General features: G+C 39.9%; 1 protein-coding gene across 1 annotated transcript in view; it reads right to left on the bottom strand.

The window, feature by feature from the left end:
• LOC110969391 (inactive dipeptidyl peptidase 10-like) overlaps positions 1 to 17,521 on the bottom strand; it is a 282,362-nt gene that overhangs the window by 127,372 nt on the left and 137,469 nt on the right. Inside the window, 1 exon segment of the mRNA XM_051958998.1 lies at positions 604 to 718. Within this exon segment, the coding sequence (XP_051814958.1) occupies positions 604 to 718 (115 nt within the window).

Here is a 17,521-nt window from a genome sequence, read left to right as displayed (position 1 = left end):
TGCAGTTTGTAATCTGGATCCACAGATTTGTTAAAGATTTCTGTATCATAGCAAGGCATCATGGCGTGGCATCACTGTAACTATGACAACAACTGAACACCATGTCAGCTGCCTGCTCAAATGATTGCGATCCTACTACACATTGGACTTACTGGGACTTATCCATTAGAAAAAATACAATGAATAATCAGCCTTGGCGGAGTACTGTGCTCTATGAGTGCTTTTTTTATTATTATTTTGGCAACAGGGGAACAACAGAACTTAGTAATTACATTTATAGGCCAAAACACTTAGCTAAAAGCTGCCTGTAAAGCTTGATGGAGCTGAGTTAACTTATAAGTCTCTGTGGGATTGTCTATATAGGCACAACCTTCCATAACAGTCATTTAGTTCATTAACATATGGAATCTCATGCAATTATTTTTAGATTACACATTCAGTAACTTTTGTTGTGGAAAGTTGGGGATTGGGGGTGTTGACAGAGCAGGTAGAGACAGCAAAAACAGCCCTGAAAACAGGAGCTCAAACAGCAGAATACGTACCTGACTAAGAGCAAACACAGAACCTTTAAATTACAGAGCACATCACAATCACATGTGTTACCTGGTGTGAGGAGGATGACAGACATGGTGATGAGAGAGCAGACCACCAGGATGACCAGCAAAGCGATGGCAATCCCCTTCCAGTTCCTCTGGGGAGGACTCACGCCACCCAGGTCCTGCAGAGAGACACAGAGAGCAAAATAAAGATCAGAGGACAGAAAGGAAAAGTCAAGTGATCGGTGTATTTTATGATGAATGAACTGACTTCAGCATAAAGTTAGACAGATGTGATGATTACACCTCTATCCCAATAACAATGACTGTCATGACAAAAGATGTAAAATGTGCTGTTCAAAGCTAGCTATTTCCTCATGAGCGCAATGGCAACGCAGCTTGATCCTGATGATCAATATTACACTCAATGTGCACAGTGATGTCGATTACAGTACCTATTAACATGGGTCCTATTGGGGCTTTGTATTTCAATCCAATTCTCTGCACGGTGAGGGATTTGCAAAGGAGGGCTTTGCATGAAAAAGGCTGAAAAATGAAAGTCAATGTTTCTGATATGTGTTTTAATACTGAAAAGCTGAGAAGTATTTGTATGGTCCAGTTACAGCTTGGCCAACCTTTCCTTGACTGACAAGTTGTGACCTATGAAAGCTATATTTTCTGCCAGGGCCAGAGGTCACTCAGCATCTGAGCTGTACATGAAGACCATCAAACAAAGATGCTGCTACACTGGTGCTTATTTGTGCAAACATCATCAGATTCTCACACACGTCTTAAAAGTAGACAAAGAAAATCCATTTAAGCACATGAAAAAAAAAACTGGCAAAGAGCATGTGAACCAAATTTACAGATGAGACCAAAATATGACTTTTTGGTTTCATTTCAATTCCATTCGATTTCAAGTGAGACGTTTAAGGTTGAGAGAAAGCAAAACAGTGCAAGACAGCATTAGAACATCATCGGTTCTGGTGGTATCATGGTTTGGGTCTATTTTCATGAGACAACAAGACACAAAATCACTGGTAAAACAATGATTTCTGGATCATGGCAGCAAATTCTAAAGGAACGTGTTCTGAAATCTGTCTCTTAACTTAGTCTTAAGACTGAGTAGGCCATGCAGCAAGCTAACAACCCTGAGCATATACACTACTGTTCAAAAGGTTGGGGTCACTTAGAAATGTCCTCATTTTTGAAAGAAAAGTTGTTGTTTTTTTTCAATCAAGATAACATTAAATGAATGATAATTATATTCTAGACAATGTGGTAAATGACTATTCGAGCTGGAAAGGGCAAATTTTTAATGGAATATCTACACAGGGGTACAGAGGAACATTTTCAACAACCAACACTCCTGTGTTCTAATGGTGCATTGTGTTATCTAATGGTGTTGAAAGGCTAATTGATGATTAGAAAACCCTTGTGCAGTTATGTTGACACATGAATAAAAGTGTGGGTTCATAGAAAACATGAAATTGTCTGGGTAACCCCAAACTTTTAAACGGTTATGCCACCAAAGAGTGATTAAAGAAGAACATTGGTGTTTTAGAATAACCAAAGCAAAGACAAGACCTTAATCCAACAGATATGTTTTGGAAGAACCTGTGACAAGCAGGTAATATGAAGAAACCGACCACCATTCCAGACTTAAACTGTGCACGGTAATGGGCTCAAAATTATTGTATCCAATGTACAGAACTGATCAACAATGACTGGAAAAAAAATGTTGCACTTATTGTAACACAAGTCAGCCACATCAGATACTGAAAGCAATTGTTTTGCCACCCACAAATATCTAATAATGGATGATTTCTTTAATAAATAATTGACCAAGTATAATAATTTTGTCTCATTTGTTTTTACTTCAGTTTTCCTTGTCTACCTTTATGATCTGACAATCTGATGATATTGTTGATCATATTTATGTGTAAATTTCTGAAGGGTTCCAAAAACTTTCAAGCACCACTGTATATCTTTGGCAGATAAGGAATACAGCAGGCATTTGCATTCAAGAGCTCATCCTGGTTTCAGCCATCTGACTGACCACAGAGTACACTGTGTGTGATATTATCTACAGTGAAATAGCTATCCAGGAGAGTTTGTCAAGCTTTGCCTGCAGCTCCATCTCTGAATCCTGGTATTAGAGTCTTAAACTGGGTCTTCCACCGCATCTGTTGCCTCTGATAAGGTGAATTAAGTCCCTACTCCCCCTCCTATAAATTTCTTCTCCCTGCAACTCCACCTGGCCTCAATCACCCACAAAGCCCTGCAGGTGAAATGCAGTGATTACCTACTACAATTTGATTGGCTGGAGAGAAGGGGGCACAACATGATTGCCAATCAGAACTAGGTTCCACTTTTGTAAAGAAGCCGTCCTTGCACCTGTCTCAGATTTTCTCTGACATTTGTCTTCTGAACACCTGACATGGGATACTTAAAAGTGGTATAGCTCATTTCATAATTGGAGACATGATGAGAAAGGTTTTGCATATTAGCTGATGAGCTATTTTTGACTAAACAACCTCCAGATCTTCACACTAAGCATCACTAACATTCCAACCAAAACTTAAATTATCCCAACTTGTTTTGAATAACAAGTAGACTTGGGCATGTTAAACATAATGAAGCAGTGCACTGCCACCATGACTGCAGACACACATTACATGGATGCACCATTACATTATTCACAGCCCCCTTTGGACTCATAAGACTGATCTATTATCTGGACTTGGGCTGCTGCTCATCTCATTAATACCACAAAAGGCTGACGTGTCCTTGAAAATTGACAGGAAGTCTAAATTGCCCTTGTGTCACGGTGCATGAGATTCTGTCACCCTCTCTTCTGCACGTTCTCTCGATCTCATTTTCTCCCTCAATTTCCTATTTAGCCATTTTTGAATCATCATCAATTTATTAACTCAATTATAAGCAATGATAGAACCATGAAGAGAATTTTGACCCACTGAGTTTCTCCATCATCATCACCATCACTGTGGAAAGAAGTGGCTTGATGAACGGTTAGCCTAGCAGAGGGAATGGGACAGCAACTAGGTTTTATCACAATCATGATACCCTCAATATAGCTGTGTGGCCTGGAAGGCAGGCTGGGGCCATTCTGTTCTCTTTTACGAAATGGAAAATAAGCCCTGCAAGCATTGTTTCAATACTTTAATAATGATAACTAGCTAGCTAACAAGCCAACAAGACATTGCCACAGAAACCACTCAGAGCTAGTTTACCTTGGAGTATCTTCTTTTTACCTCCCAACTATTTTTTTCTTTGACTTTCTGTCAGCATGTCATTTATTTTTAAAATGTGTTTATTTATTTCACCTGAAGGTGAAAGACTGCTACAAAGGGACACACAGGGTTATAAATAAATTCCCGACAGACTGAGACATAAACAAGAAAGCCAGTTCCTTCAATTTTCATGTGCCTAAAAGTAAAAGTACAAGAACACAAATCTGGTCCTGTAAACATATCTGTTTGTCTCCTTTAGCACAGTTATATCACAGCAGGATCATTCGAATCAGATGGTTAATATTCTCTATACATGCTTTGCCTTCTCCAAAGTATATCTGTGGTGTATTGACAGCTGGATTATCAGCTGTTAATACATCACATCATTATGATGTCTGTTATAGAACCTGCTGCATAAGTAAGGTGTTTAGAAAAAATCCAAGGTGTCTACTTTAGCACAAATAATGAAAGACCAAACTGTTATGCCAATGCTAGCTTTTATGCATTAAAAAGTGATCTTAACAAAACAGACATTGTGGTTCATGAGCAGGACGCCAGTAATGGAGGTTTATTTTTACTGATTAGCTCAAGCGACATTCATCACTGTGACAGCACACATGCTTTATAAATGGTTGATCTGTGCCAGTGTATCCTGAAGCATGTTACTTGTTAGTTTACTGGTAACAAAGTAACAAAATGATATGCAACCAGCAGCTTATGGAGTTTTTTTTTTTAATGGAACTTGTAAATAATGCAAGAAACACAATGTTCATAATGATCAAATCAATATTCTTTGGTAGATTACCCAACACTAACACTAACCCCATCTTTGTGCTAAGCTAGGCTAAATCAAAATGATCACAAAGAAATTGCTATCAGACTGTTACAGTATCCCTTTTATCATTGAATGCAAACAGATTTTTCAATAACCTCAACTATTGTACTTGGCATTTCTCAGTTTACAAAAAAATTGCATGGCTTGTCGTTATGGTGTTTTAAAATAGATCCTTGGACCAGCAGAAGACCGCAGTGGTTTAATGTATTTCCACAGCTACTTCCAGTTGTTGATTAAAACCCTCATTTTTTGTATATTAATGCTACATCTTAATTTATTTTTCCAATAAAATGATTCCTTTGTGCCCCAAAATGACTTTGATGTAATTCCACATCATTGTTTTCCTTTGAAATGTGCAGATCTATGAAGTCCTACACTCACCCCTCCCCTTTTGCTTCGTTATTTCTCACTGGATGTACTTCAAAACACCTTTTCTTGTTTATTTATTTAAATTTTGACATTAGTCATCATGGTAAACACAGTTCTTCAGCTGTTTTGCTTCTGACAGGCCAACTAAGTTGAAAAATGCTATGTTATTATGGAGCTCTAAATGTATGTGGACTTAACAAACACACACTACTGTACCTGCAGACAGTTTGTTATTGATCGAAACATTTTTCCGTCTGTGCTGAGGGTTTCTACTCTGACTACATTACTATTGTGATTGGATTCTTGATATTTGTGTAATGTCTCACTGCCACTCTGGTAATAATTCCAAGTAGAATTACCTGCAGTTTTTCTGGACACCTGTTTGGTCCCCATGTAATTTAAATCACATCCAGAGTGGTGTCCTTGTATTTTACAGAGTGGTACTGAATTTGTTCTGCTGGAACCTGCTTGTCACTCAGCTGTACAGAAATGAGTTTTATGTGAAAATGAGCTCTTAAATTTTACAATCAGACAGATAAAAATCGAGTAACACCTGTATGTAGGCCTATTTGGGATCAAAGGCAATGACTTACAGCAAATCTATCACCTGAGTAGGAAAATCTCATTAAAATGTGTTTAGTGTGTTGTTGGAAAATACGGAATTTCCTTTCAAGGTTTGTGGTTTATATAGCTTGAATATGGCTTGGTGGTTAGCACTTTCACCTTGCAGCTAGAAGATCCCCAGTTCGCGTCCCGGCTTTCTCGGGATATTTCTGCATGGAGTTTGCATGTTCTCCCTGTGCATGTGTGGGTTTTCTCTGGGTACTCCAGCTTCCTCCCACAGTCCAAAAAAAAGCTGAGGTTAGTTGGTAACTCTAAATTGTCCATAGGTATGAATGCAAGTGTGTTTGTTTCTTTATGTAGCCCTTCGATAGACTGGTGACCTGTCCAGAGTGTCCATTGCCTTCGCCCCAAGTCAGCTGGGATAGACTCCATGCAACCATAATAAGGATTGAGCGGTGAACAGATAATGCTTACAAGGTGGCCATCAAAAGCATACCAAAATAACTACCAGCAGCTCATGCTAACAATATACTCATGGATTTGCAGACAAATATTATTGAAATGATACAGAAATAAATATAAAAACATTATGAATCTTCAGTTCTGAAGTGTCTTTTCATATTACTCGATGGCAGAAATATGGAGAGATAACAATATTCTTTGAAAGTGTAAATCGCCCTGAACAGCTTTTAAATTCTCATTATCCTCACCTCATGTCAATCACACCCTCCCAGTGAATGTGCAGCTCTCTTTTACATTTCTCTTTCTACTCAGGCCCTATAGTTCAGTTCCATTCAAATGTAGTGTACATTTAGAAAACATCATACAGTTATGTAATTATTGAAAGTTGGCTCATTGTGCCAATTCTCCACTAAGTGGAAACGACTGTAAAAACACAATAGAAACACACTAGTTAGCTACAATGTTAAAACCAGTAAGAGGTGAGGTTAATAACATTGATCATCTCATGACAACACAATATTCCACTGGGAAATCTAGGTTCCTGCCATTTGTATGGATATCCCTTTGACTTGTACTCCCCACCTAAACAGCAGCGATATCCTCCAGTAATTGTACACAGCAACAGCTGCTCAAGAAAAGCTTCAGAAACACAACAAAGAGGTCAAGCTATTGACCCAGCCTCAAATCCACCAGATTCCAGATTAGATTAGACTTCCATGGGATCCACTGTAACAAGAGTGATGCATGAATGTCCCACCCTGAAACCCACAGGACCCAAAAGATAGTCTGCAACATCCCAGTTCCATATACCACAGTACAAACAACCCTGTTACACCGAATGCATCCGAGCTGTTTTGGTGGCACAAGAGGGACCTACATATTAGGCAAGTGCTTTTACTGTTTTAATTTTTTGTGAAATTTTAAGATTTTTTGAAGAAGTTATTAAATATTGTTTGCTCCAATGCCTGCATGGTGGATTGGTGGTTAGCATTTTCGCCTTGCAGCTAGAAGATTCGCGGTTCAGCTCCAGCCCCCCCGCGACCCTAATGAGGATTAAGCTGTGTATGGATAATGGACAGACGGATGTTTCCTCTGAAGGGTCTGAATGCACTGACTGAAAATGTGAAAAAACAAACATTTGAAGGGATTATGCCTTATGTCTAGCACAGTATGTTGTAACTTCCCATTGGCATGCCATCCAGAATGGTGAGTTAACTTGACCAGGGAACACACTTTTTAATCCCCACTCTCATGTACCGGAACAACAAATAAAGAGGAAATCATGAAATTACTTACAGCGTGTTGAATCTCAGTGTACTGACGGTACGAACAGAAACACTGTTTGCCTGCACAAGCACAAATGCATGCCCCTTATTTTACTTCCATTAGTTATAATTTATTCATTCAACCAAGACAATGATTTGAACCCTCGTTTAATTAAAGTCACTCTGACTGTAATTCTACCTGACTCTCTGTGGAACAAATGCCATCACACTCAGTCAATATAGTCAATTATTCATCAGGCCAAGAGGACCACAGAAATAATGGAGCACATCGGATGTTTGAGGAAGTATTCAGGGGCAACTTAACTCTGATGATGGTGTTATACAACTTCTGCATCAATGCAATTTACAGGGCATGTGCAAATGTAGATAGGCAGTATGTATAAAAATATAGGCTCCGGACTCGGTTTAATTGCAGTTTTGCCACGGGTTCACTTAAAAGAGTACATTTGGCTGAAAATCAAAGTAGAATATGTGTTTAGTTGAGCTGCTAAAAGTCAGTCACAGCGCTGCTACCGAGGAGAACAGGGTTTGTGGGACCACAGTCTGACTCATCAGATGTAGATTGGGGAAATAGCCTGCCATTAGCCAAACATTTCAGGTGGTTTTGTCCTCCCCATCCGCTATCTGCATGTTACCATTTTCAAAATGCAACAATTTCAAGTTTTGGTTGCCAGGGTGACAAGTCCAACCTGTCCAAAAAGAGCAACAGTGACAGCACTACCACCCTTCTGAAAACACATACTTGTTCACACCACCACAGGAGGTCAGTTTACCCCTCTATCTTGGTGAGGTCAGGAAGCAACAATCAGTGAAGAAAAAGCATCGGTGGCACAAAACAGTAAAAATGAAGGCAATACAGGAGAGAAAAAATGTCTTCCCTGCTGTAAAACAGTCTTTCTGCAGCCAAATGGACTACCTCTCGTTTTCTATAATCACTTCATCTGTCTTTGAAATAGCAAGAAGAGCCCTAATGTAAGAAAAAAAAAACCACAACAACAATAACTTAAATCATTACAGGAGGCCTATAAGGAGAGACACACAGTCTGATCAATCTGTGTCTGCCGTTGTGTGGTGTGACAGAGCAAAAGACGCACTTTCACATGCAGATTCGTGGTTTGGAGAATCTGCATGTGAAAGAGCGTCTTTACAGCATTAGTAAAATAAAAAAGGGTCTTACAACATACAGCTACAACTTTCTTATTTTTGACAAAAGCATACTATTGCTACCCTGAAATCCAACCACCACCACCCCACCCCTTTCCTTGCCCCTCAGCTGTAGACAACAAGACCAGCCTGTCATACACAACAACACCCAAGATGTTCAGTGTAGTGTGTTTTTAAGAGTCCTGCCTGATAGTCTCCACTGTCCTTTCAGCTGTTGATGAGTGTGATCTTCGCTGCTGCCTTTGCTGCACTTAAAAGCTGCAGGACATCTTGGTAATAAGCTAGAAATAAAGGTATATCCAAAGAGCATCGCAGGCCGACGGAGACAAAACACTGCATATTTCTAATATGTTCTAGCACCTTCCCAGCTCACACGTACATCACTGAATTGCATACATTGTAATTCTGAGTGTGGATGATACATCCATCCATCCATCCTCCATACACCGCTCTATCCTCATTAGGGTCGCGGGGGGTGCTGGAGCCCATCCCAGCTGACTCGGGCGAAGGCAGGGGACACCCAGGACAGGTCGCCAGTCCGTCACAGGGCTACATACACAGACGAACAATCACACTCGCATTCACACCTACGGACAATTTAGAGTACTCAATTAACCTCAGCATGTTTTTGGACTGTGGGAGGAAGCCGGAGTGCCCGGAGAAAACCCACGCATGCTCAGGGAGAACATGCAAACTCCATGCAGAAAGATCCCAGGCCCACCCCAGGATTCGAACCAGGGATCTTCTTGCTGCAAGGCGAAAGTGCTAACCACTACGCCACTGAGCAGCCCGTGGATGATACAATGTTTTGTAAATTTAGAATGATAATGTTGCCTCTGAGATGTTTGATTAAGACCCCTGCCATCTTCATCAAACTCCTGCTAACACATTTTACTGGCTTTACTGTGCGCGCGTGTGTTTGTTGCACATTCGTATGCACACGCAGGACTGTTGAAGGAGTAAGGCTATTTATGGAGCTGTGAGCTTACCCTCGCCTGGACTCTGACCTTGGTGATAGTGTGACAAATGACAAGCAGAATTTCAGCAGAAGCCGAGCCATTTTAACAATGACAGCAGGTCGGAGAGGGGGAAAAAAAAACACCATCTGTACAGGCTTATTTTTGTTTACCCATGAAATGCCATTTCTCACTGCCTCATGAATCATCGACAACCGCAGCCAAAGCCATGCTGGGGTCTCGAGGCTTAACATCTGAAATTGATCCAATGGCTAATAGGAAATGGCCAAGCTTATACGCATTGTCATCGTATTGTATTTAGCATTATCAGCCTTGCCCCGAAGGACACTGCCATCGGCCTTTGGTCCATGTGAGATAATTCTCAATTAACCACTGTCCGTTCCATATTGGTTTTACACATACAAGGTTGAGGACTCACACACAGCAGTGCAATGGTATCGCTGTATATTAACAAGAATGCTGAGTTTAGCAGTATAGGACCAGTGGAATCACAGCGTTAGTTCCTGGCAAACCAGGGACAGTGCTGAAAAGAATATTATTTACTCACCTTTTCTGTACTTGGAGGATGCTTTTTTAAAAAGAATGCCATGAATAGCTTTGTATACTGTAAGTTATTGAACTCTCTACATGAAAACAAAAGACCTCAAGAGTTTAGTAAACTATCCCTTAGAAGGACAGTCAACTAAAAAGAACCTCTGCAAGTGCGAATTCAAAGAATTATTCAACTGGTTTGTTTATCATCTCTTGTTTTGAGAATATACTTATTTTTATCACTGTTTCTTAGTATTCAAATATGGAGTCTGAACACATTTAATGAAGCTTTTATTGACATATATTTTTTGTGCCTTTTTGTCCATCTAGACTTAATGTAGGTAGTTGGTGTGTTTTTGTTGTTGTTTTTTTTTTTGTTCCACTGAAGAGAGTAGAGGCAAACTGTTGTTTTTCATTCCTCATTCATTTTTTCTCTGCTGAACCCTAAAGAGCATATGTACTTAGATTTTATGTTAAACTTACCTGTGATGGTCTTTGAAAGAGTTTATAGATTGCGGGGGAAAACTTAAAAACTGTGTGATGCTAAGGCACTAGCCTGTCTGTGGCATTTTCAATGTTATCATTAAGCTAATAGGGTTTCTATACTTAGCTAATTGATGCTAATTTCAGCACATATTTCTGTATTCTACACCCCCTGTCAAAAGGTTTGAGACACTTTCTCATTCAAATAAATTAGAACCCGTCTCAAAACTTTTGACAGGGGGTGTATCTTATTCTGTTTTGTGCTGTGCATAACAATTAATGACTCAACATTTGTCGATGTGAAAGAAACAGTCAAACACCCTGTATTTTTATTTTTTTTTAAAGAAGGGGCTGCTGCTGAAGGGTCTACAGTTAGCAAGGTAAAAATGCTTTTTTTTAACAACATTTGTCATGGAACCATTGCTTTGTTTTGAACATAGATTATAGAGTGCAATAACCTTCTATGTCATTCTTCCCCTGTCCTGGCCCAATGTGTAGCGCTCCAGTGTTGTTGCTTCTCTGTTTTTGCAGTAAAAATGTTAGTGGATGAAAAACTAGACCTCATTATATTAGGTAAACTGCAGCCTTGTTCTTCTTCCCTTGGGGTAAGCATGCAACAGTATCTGGCACATTTAAAAGAAATGCAAAGAAGTAAGTGCAAATCAAACAAATAATCCCAAACATCAGTTAGTGTGGCCTCGAGCTGACTCAGCCTTCAGCTGTGTTAATGCAAAAGCCTTAAATAACTCAAGCAAGGCGAAATAATGAATTATGACGTGAAAAGCACAGCGGTGGAATTAGAACCAATCATCCACTGTCAAAGCAAAGTTAAGCTGATATGCAGGAGTTCAGGCACTTCTAACTTTGCACTAATTGTCACCAAGCCAGAGAGAGTCTATATTTTTGAATCTTGTCAACAATAAAAGGTAAAAAGTCAATGTAACCCAGATTTAGGTAATAAAACAACACTGAACAAAATTAAATTCCCTGTTTTTATTTGTTTGCTTTTAGACTGTATAAAAGTCTGTAAGAGAATGAACCAACTTCTCACTGATCTGTTACCCCAGTAAACATTTCCCTAATACGTCTACAGTTTCAATAATTAGTTCTAAGAAAGCTTCAATGCAGCAGGATGTTTTTGCAAAATCATAATTACATTTGAAGTAAAATAGACAATACAGTTAGGTAGGCTTTAGGGAGGGCTGGACTGTGAATCTTGCCACCAATGAACAAGAAAGAGTTGCATGTTACATGCTGACAACAATTTGCTGTATTTCAAAATTGGTTTCTATAATGTTTTGCATCTCAGTCAGAGCCATTCCTCGCTCATCACTTCTGGCTTTAAAAAAAGAACAACTTGGCAATGGCCAAATGCCAAACTCCAGACTTGAAGCTTCAAAAAAGTAGTAGATGATGCTCAGTTCTACATCCATCTTTTCTGTAATGTGCATTATAATGTATATGACACACACACCCTGACATATACCGTAGTCCTCCGCTAATGCTGACTCTCTTAAAGAGGAGTTAAGTTTTGACTGGGAAGAAGCTGACTTGTCGCTAAGCTCTCTTGTGAACAAAAGTTCACTTTCAGGTTCATTGACATACAATCATTTAAATGTGCATTGATAGCTACTTACAAGCTGCTGAAGTAGTACTAGCTACAGTTTGACAGCTCACTTCTAAAGCAGGAGGGACAGGAGGCGCTGCTTCACAGAATCCTGGAAGTTTCAGATGAAAGTTTCAAAGGTGATAAACATAACAACTAAATGATGTGCTTAAACATTTTAGCAGAAGATGTCTGATGACTTTTCCACTCAACACGTATTGCATGATACCTGTTTGTAAAACACGAAAAGATTGGCGACAGTAGCAATTTCGTGGTTGTCTTATTTTCATTTCAAACAACATTAAGACAACATCTAAGAGCTGCAAAGAGCTAACACTTGTTATTTTTTGTTATGTTTTTTTTTAACTTCAGTGTACATGCATGTTGTTTGGCCATATTTCAGAATAAAGTTTTATTAAATAAATCTGGGTACATCTGCCTGTGACATTTCCCTTTATGGCCGATATAAACAACAGTATTTGACCAAAACTCTCTCAAACCATTTATCTCTAAAGCACTGAATACAATTGCCTGTACACCTGCATACTTTAATATATCCAGTATTTAAATTTCGGAGTCATGTGTGACAGCGAAATCAAATGGCAGGGATACTTCATCTTATTGTGCAGCGACTGTTCCAACAAGAGTTGCACATAGTATTGCACACATACGCACCGTTTACGTGATGACTGGATGACAGAAACACTACTTCACATTTTATCAAGACACAAGGACACTCATTCATGCTTTAATGTAAATGTTGCATGTATATTTACATTGAGTGTCTGTCAGTTTGAATCAAGTAGTTGTTTGCATCACGGAAACTGACAACTGGGATTTATCACGTGTGTCAGACTGTAAGAAGAGAACACGTGACAGACAGTATGTATGCTTCACTTCTGCAGCAGTGAATTCTAGATGTAAAGAGAAATCTAAGATAGGGATTATTTAAATCCTTTAAGAACAACCATTTTCTTCAAAGACAGGAGCAGTCCAGACTGGGTTGCAGGCATTCACTTGGAGATTTGCAATCAATTTTTACATTGTTTGACTTTTGCCTGAAGACATTTTAATATTCTTTTTTATATCAAGGTTTTCTAATTCTCATGCTAGCGCCACTGGAGCCACTGATGCGCAAAAGAGAGCAATGCCTGATTTTATTAGACAAACAATGGTCGGGAGAGGATTTAATGAGACATGTTATTCATCTGCATTAGACCGTTATAGCGGATCATTTAAGCTCAAACCACCTACAGCATGAGAAGGACACGGGACAATAAAGCTAATTCCATTAATCAGCTTTTACTTACAATTTTCTGCACACATTTAAGTGTCATTTTGTATCGTTTACATTGTGGGCGCCAAGGTCTTTGTCTGTCCCGAGCAGTCAAATCTCAGATTTGAAAGCAATTAGACACAGCTGACTACATTCCTAGGCAAATTACACTCCAGGCTGTGGATGAGATTCTAGCCATTTCCTTCCAATTCAGCAACAAATCTCATTTATCAAGAGAAATAAAAACTGAAAGGAGAACCTGACATCAGCAGCAATAGGAACAGAAGCTCGACGACATGGAGCTGAATGTGTCCGGAGCAGACAGGAAATTGTCTCTCTGTGTGCGGTTGAAAAGTGGCGCTGTGTTTTTTTTTTTTATACCTATAGGGTGACATTGGAGGATTCGGCAGGCACTGAGCTATAAAATTGCTAGTTGAGAGGGAATTAGCGGGGATGGAGAGGTGGAGAGGGAAGGACAGCGCAGTGGGGAGTCGGATGAAGAGGTGTGCCTCAGCAACTGATTTGATCATCTCACCACCAGAGATGTTTACAGTGGCTCCCCCCTTGGTGATTATGTAGCCTGGTGTCTTGACAACAGAATACAGAAAGGGCATCTATTTTGCCCACTCTGCCACACAAAGACAAAAGCTCCTCTGTGTTAAAGTACAGATAAAGACAAGAGATACAGTGCATGCACAGAATAACTCGGCTGTTTCCCTTGTCAGATCTTAATTGGGTTAAACTGCTACCTTCACCCTGCCAGAACCTGAGGCTAAGTCACTCTGCTGCCGGTAATGATGGCGGTAATACCAGCTGACACAGCCCATGATGTTATTAAGCCTTGTTTCACTGTCTAAGCCACATGGTGTGTGTAATAATAGCAGACATGTATGTCATCATGCACAATCATAAAGAGCATGCTCATGTTTTGAAATGTGTAGGAATTTAAGAATCTTGCATCGAGTTTGAGCCTATGTCCGTCAGGGCAGCAGCACACTATCGAACATAATCATGTCAAGTGAACAGGATAATGAGGGAACCCTAGCTGAACCTGACCAAGTTAGGGTGTTGAAAATGAAATACCACTGTGCATCACTGCCTTCTTTTATTGCCAGAATGATGTTCGCAGTGCCTTCAAAACCTGACATTTACAAAAATGACTCATCCAATGATTTTCAGTCAGGACAAACAACATTTACTTCCAAAGTGCATGAATAAAATGAAAAACAATCTATAAAAAGCAAGTCCACACATGCTGGTCTGCCCATAAAGTTGTGCTCAAGGTCTTGGTTATGGTTTCACAGTCACCACACAGCCAGTGTAGCACAAGGATCAGAGCAGCTGGAGTTTCAGCTCCATCTATGTCTATACAGGATGTGTTCAGGTACTGAATGTAGGTCACATGCATGGTCAGAGAACAAACCGTGTCTACAAAATTACAGCATAAGTGACTGCAATTTGGGCTGCACAGTGGCTTGGTGGTTAGCTTTTTTCATCTTACAGCTAGAAGATCCCTGGTTCGCGTCCCTGCCTTCCTGGAATCTTTTGTTGTTTCTGCATGGAGTTTGCATGTTCTCCTTGTACATGCAAGGCTTTTCTCCGTGTACTCCGGCTTCCTCTCACAGTCCAAAAACATGCTGAGGTTAACTGGTAACTCTAAACAGGTGTGGATGTGAGTGTGATTGCTTGTCTCTATATGTAGCCCTGTGATAGACTGGTGACTGTCCAGGATGTCCCCTGCCTTCACTCTAAGTCAGCTGGGATAGACTTCAGTCCAATATGACCCATAATGTGGATTAAACGGCGTATAGCTAACGGATGACTGCAAGTCACAGCATGTGTGGACGGCTGGACGTAGGAAAATGCAGCAATGCTACAGTCCCCATGTTAATAATATTAAATAAACATATCAAGCAGTATAGCAGTGTGGCTCACTGATGTGTTTTTAATAGCTTCATGATAACAGTGGAGTTGGAAGTTCACAGAGGAATAAGATATGTCAGACTTCAGATATACCCACAACAGTAGGACGCAGCTCTTGCTGGTCTTGTTCTTACTGACAGCAAAGAAGTTGCCAGCCTTGAAAGTCAGTGGTTATCCTGCAGCACAGCAATGTGAAATACCTAGAGTAAATTACCTTCTTTGCACTTAAGTGACACATTGAATCCCGGAATCTCAGCTTCAAAGACAAGTTGGAAAAAGTGTAACAGATGTGTAGGTCTGAATAACTGAACTGTGAAAACACTAAAGTGGACAGAGGAAAATGTTTTGTGACTTACTGTATGTCCGCTATTAAGATTAGTGCAGAGTTGTGTGAGAAGACCCAGCAGGGCTAATGGATTGAGAACACTGCTGTGACTTTTAGGGGGCTTTCAAACTCTACACCTTTTGTCTCGAAGCTTGTCTAATAATAGAGATTTAGAAATGGTTGAGTGAAAGTAGAATGTTAAAGGGTTTGTTGTGGCAGTGTGGGGTGAGGAGGCTGTTTGCATGCAATTTTTACAGTCAGGTTACAATTCACAGGTAAGTGAGCATTCAGTGCTGTAACTCAGGTATGTTTTAGAGGCAGTGGCTTTAACTATATTGCTTCTTTTCCTGCTTTTTTTGAGGTCTTTTCATACATCATTGTAAAGTAGAGCAATTGAAAAACCTTATGGACTTTTTTGTGTAGCTTTTGCATTGATATTTAGTGTAAATGAATACATACAAACTACTTTGTTTTAACTAAATGAGAACACCCTAAATATTTGTAACAGTGGTGTATTGCACCTGGTGTGTTTGTGTACACAGCTACAGCTAGAAAGGTCGGCTAAAGAAGAATGAGTAGGCTGGTTTGTAAAAATGGGATGGATGTTTACAACAGAAAGCTTCAGCAATATTTCAACCATTCTCCTTTATATTCTATAAATAAATATGTGTATGGATGTTGATTACAATCAATCTGCTCCTGCATTTTCTCAGATATCAGGGAGAACAATATAAAGCTACGCAGAAGTAAACCATAACCCAAAGGACAAACCAGCATGTATGTATGGATACACAGCTGGAAAAGACAAGCATGCCTGGTTGCAACCACCCATTATCCATACACGCTTAATCCTCATTAGGGTCTGGAGTCTCCAGGGGACACCCTGGACAGGTCGCCCGTCTATTACAGGGCTACACAAACAATCCCACTCACATTCACACCTGCAGACAATTTCAAATCACCAACTAACCTCAGCATATTTTTGGACTGCAAGTAGAAGCCGCAGTACCTGGAGAAAACCCATGCATGCACAGGGAGAACATGTAAACTCCATGCAGAAAGATCCCAGGAAGAGGAGGAAATGAACCGGGGATCCTCTAGCTGCAAGGTGAAACGGCTAACCATCAGGCCAGTAACTAGCTACTAGATTAATTTCAAATGTATTTATTCATTTGTTTTTCCTACAAATACTGCAGAGAAGTTAAGCTTGTCTCCCTAATAGACACTGCTTTGTGCAGCTTTTCCTTTCCCCTAATCTCAACGACAGAAGTAAAAGAAGTGAAGAGGGCAAAGCTATGACAATCATAGATCCTCAAAAGCCACCTTATTGGAAACAACAAAAAAATTATAAAGTAAAAAAAATTATAAAGTAAAAAAAAACAAAAAAAACTGTGAAACCTGTCGTCTGGTCACAACTGGTGCTCACAACAGCTCATACTGTAGCCTACAGATCTGAATGCTTTCCTCATCCATGTGAGTCAAGAGTTAATTGGTGGTGTCACTGTCTGTCTGTCGTCTGTCTGTCTGTCTGTGTATCTATCTATCTATCTTGAGTGCTATCAATAATGCTGCCCTCTGAGATGAGCCTTTGATTATCTACCCCTGGGAGTGAAATCGATCCCTGTCTGACCTCAGTGCTTACTATAAGTCCTGAAAGTGCAGAAAACGTTGTTTGCCAGAAACACTCCTGCACTCCATCTGAGCTGGACTGATGAACTGGTGGTGAGTAAAGACCTGGCAGGAGCCACAACGTCAATATTAATGAGAACAATATTCATGAAGGAACTTGAAAATCATTTCTGTAGTTCAGCATTCGGGAGAAACTTGACGACTAGAATGTTTGACGCCTTTAAAAAACACTATTTGTTTGATGTCTTGCACTTTCACCTGTCCATAGAAGACAGGAAGCAGTACACTACACACAGGAAGC

The sequence above is a fragment of the Acanthochromis polyacanthus genome, chromosome 14 (assembly GCF_021347895.1).
Source record: "Acanthochromis polyacanthus isolate Apoly-LR-REF ecotype Palm Island chromosome 14, KAUST_Apoly_ChrSc, whole genome shotgun sequence".
Classification (NCBI taxonomy): Eukaryota; Metazoa; Chordata; class Actinopteri; family Pomacentridae; genus Acanthochromis; species Acanthochromis polyacanthus.
The sequence above is the reverse complement of the archived record's forward strand: the minus strand, read 5'-3'. Positions and strand labels throughout refer to the sequence as shown.